The sequence below is a fragment of the Alexandromys fortis genome, unplaced genomic scaffold (genome assembly GCF_014885135.2).
Source record: "Alexandromys fortis isolate MF-2015 unplaced genomic scaffold, M_Fortis_MF-2015_v1.1 scaffold_5474, whole genome shotgun sequence".
NCBI lineage: Eukaryota > Metazoa > Chordata > Mammalia > Rodentia > Cricetidae > Alexandromys > Alexandromys fortis.
This window is the reverse complement of record NW_026073335.1, coordinates 1-1,919: the sequence shown is the minus strand read 5'-3', so window position 1 is coordinate 1,919 and position 1,919 is coordinate 1. Positions and strand designations below refer to the sequence as shown.

The following is a 1,919-nucleotide window of genomic DNA, read 5'->3' as shown; positions in this document are numbered from 1 at the left end:
TACAGTTATTAAAAGAGATGAAAATCATGCCGGTCCTCTCCTGCCTACAAGACAGAACCGATTTTAAATGTCCCTGGAAGAAAGGCCATATCATCCAAGGAAAGCAGAGAGAAGTAGCCACCTGTTGCTACTCTGAGATGCTCAGGCAGGTTCTCCAGCTCTTCAGGCCACGGGCCACAAGAGATGCCTGGCCAGAGAGGACACTCGGGCGGCTTCTCACTAGTCTGTTGAGTGGCCTGGAGGCTCTGGAGGGGTCAGCGGAGCAAACACCTCCCTGTCTGCCTACTTTGGCCATGGCCATCCGCATCTACTTCTTAAGAATCTCCCGCTATCTGGAGGGAAAGGGATACAGCCCTTGCTCCTGGGAGATTGTCAGAGCAGAAATGCAAGTGGCCCTTTCCACATTCCCGGTGCCTGCAGAGAGAACTTCCAGGAAGAGAAGAAGCTCCATGCAGGAATCCCCTCTGAGGTGACAGCATGTTCAGGGCCTCAGGTCAGAGCACACACTAAACCAGATGCAAGAAGACTTCATCGAAAGAGTTGGTGACATCATACACTGTTTGAAAAGGGTCTCGTACATCATGCTCTTAGACTAGGAGAACGGAAGTGTGTGTGTGTGATGTATCCTATCTGACTACTAATAAATTGATGATTCCAAACGGACTGGACAGGTGTCAATTCCTAGGGGGACTTAGACAAGGGCCACGGGGGTGGTAAGATGAACCATTGTGCGGAAAGTACTTTCGCAGGTGGCAGGAATTGAAGCCATTACTTGATGGGTGTGAGGGTTCTAACTTCCTTCTGTTAACTAGGATCTCAGGACTCTCAGTTTGGAGTCAGAAGGCTACCTCATCCTTGGGCATGGAAAGGGTCCTAGCAAGGAATGGCTAAGGCCCTGGATGATTGCTGCCAGGGCCCTCCTGCAAGTCCCTGGCCTTCCTTGTCTCTGTGACTTTGCACACACGACATCATCTGTTTCCCCACTGTGGGCAAGATGAGTGGCCATCTGTTGCAGAGGATGGAGCATCCTGTGATTCACCAAGGATGGTGCACCGTGACCATGTGACCGGACTCTCCAAGACTACAGGAGACCAACATCATCAGTGTGCTGTTCAGGCAGCCTGCACCTGTTCTCACGGGACAGTGCCTTGCTCTAATCATCCCAAAGCAAGCCACTGAGGGACTTGAGGCAGGAAGAGTCACGTGTCAGCAGAAAGACCCTCCGTGGTGCCCTTAAGTTGTCCTGCTACTTTGCAGAATGATCAGCCATATCTCCTGTGTCTTCCATTCCAATTATCGGTTTATCTTGTGGACATTCTCAGAGTACGGGAAACATCAACCTGGGCCTACTTTGAAGATTGCGAGGTACATGAAATGTCACCTGTTCATGGTCACCATCTCTCGGCGACTTTCAGGAAGGAATGTAGTGGACAGACCTAGGAAGGGTCCCAGTGTAGAGTGGAAGAGAGGGAGAGAGAAAGAGAGGGGTGGGGGTGAGATGAGTGTGTGTATTGTGTGTGTGTGTGTGTGTGTGTGTGTGTGTTTGTGGTGGAGGGAATGCAAGCATGCACAGAAAACATGACACAACAGTCCAGGATGTGACCGAATGCCCAACCATTCAAGGCATTTTAGGTTGCCAGAGTGACCAGGACACTATATTTGCGCACCAAGAATCCTCGCGGGTGTCACCGAACCCCTCTCTTTACAGCCTGGACATTGACCCTCCTAGTGACTCTGCTGCTGCCAGAGTCCAGGCCATCCTGCTCTGTCCTGTCCAGTAGTGGACACCTGCTGGAAGCTGCCGCCTGGAAAAATGGGAGGAGATTCTCCAGGAAGCAGTGGAGTTTTCTCTGCTGTGTGCTGTCTGCTACACAAGGGCAGGAATGACTCTGGGAGTCTCCGGGAGGAAGCCGATGACC

At 51.6% G+C, this 1,919-nt stretch overlaps 1 protein-coding gene across 1 annotated transcript; it reads left to right on the top strand.

Annotated features, from left to right (window-relative positions):
- Positions 1 to 17: 17 nt before the first annotated feature.
- LOC126496486 (interferon alpha-6-like) lies at positions 18 to 1,781 on the top strand. The gene is made up of 3 exons (XM_050133981.1): positions 18 to 469; positions 1,258 to 1,365; positions 1,709 to 1,781. Exons 1-3 carry the CDS (start codon positions 18 to 20, stop codon positions 1,779 to 1,781), a joined length of 633 nt encoding a protein of 210 aa, XP_049989938.1.
- The last annotated feature ends 138 nt before the right edge of the window (positions 1,782 to 1,919 follow it).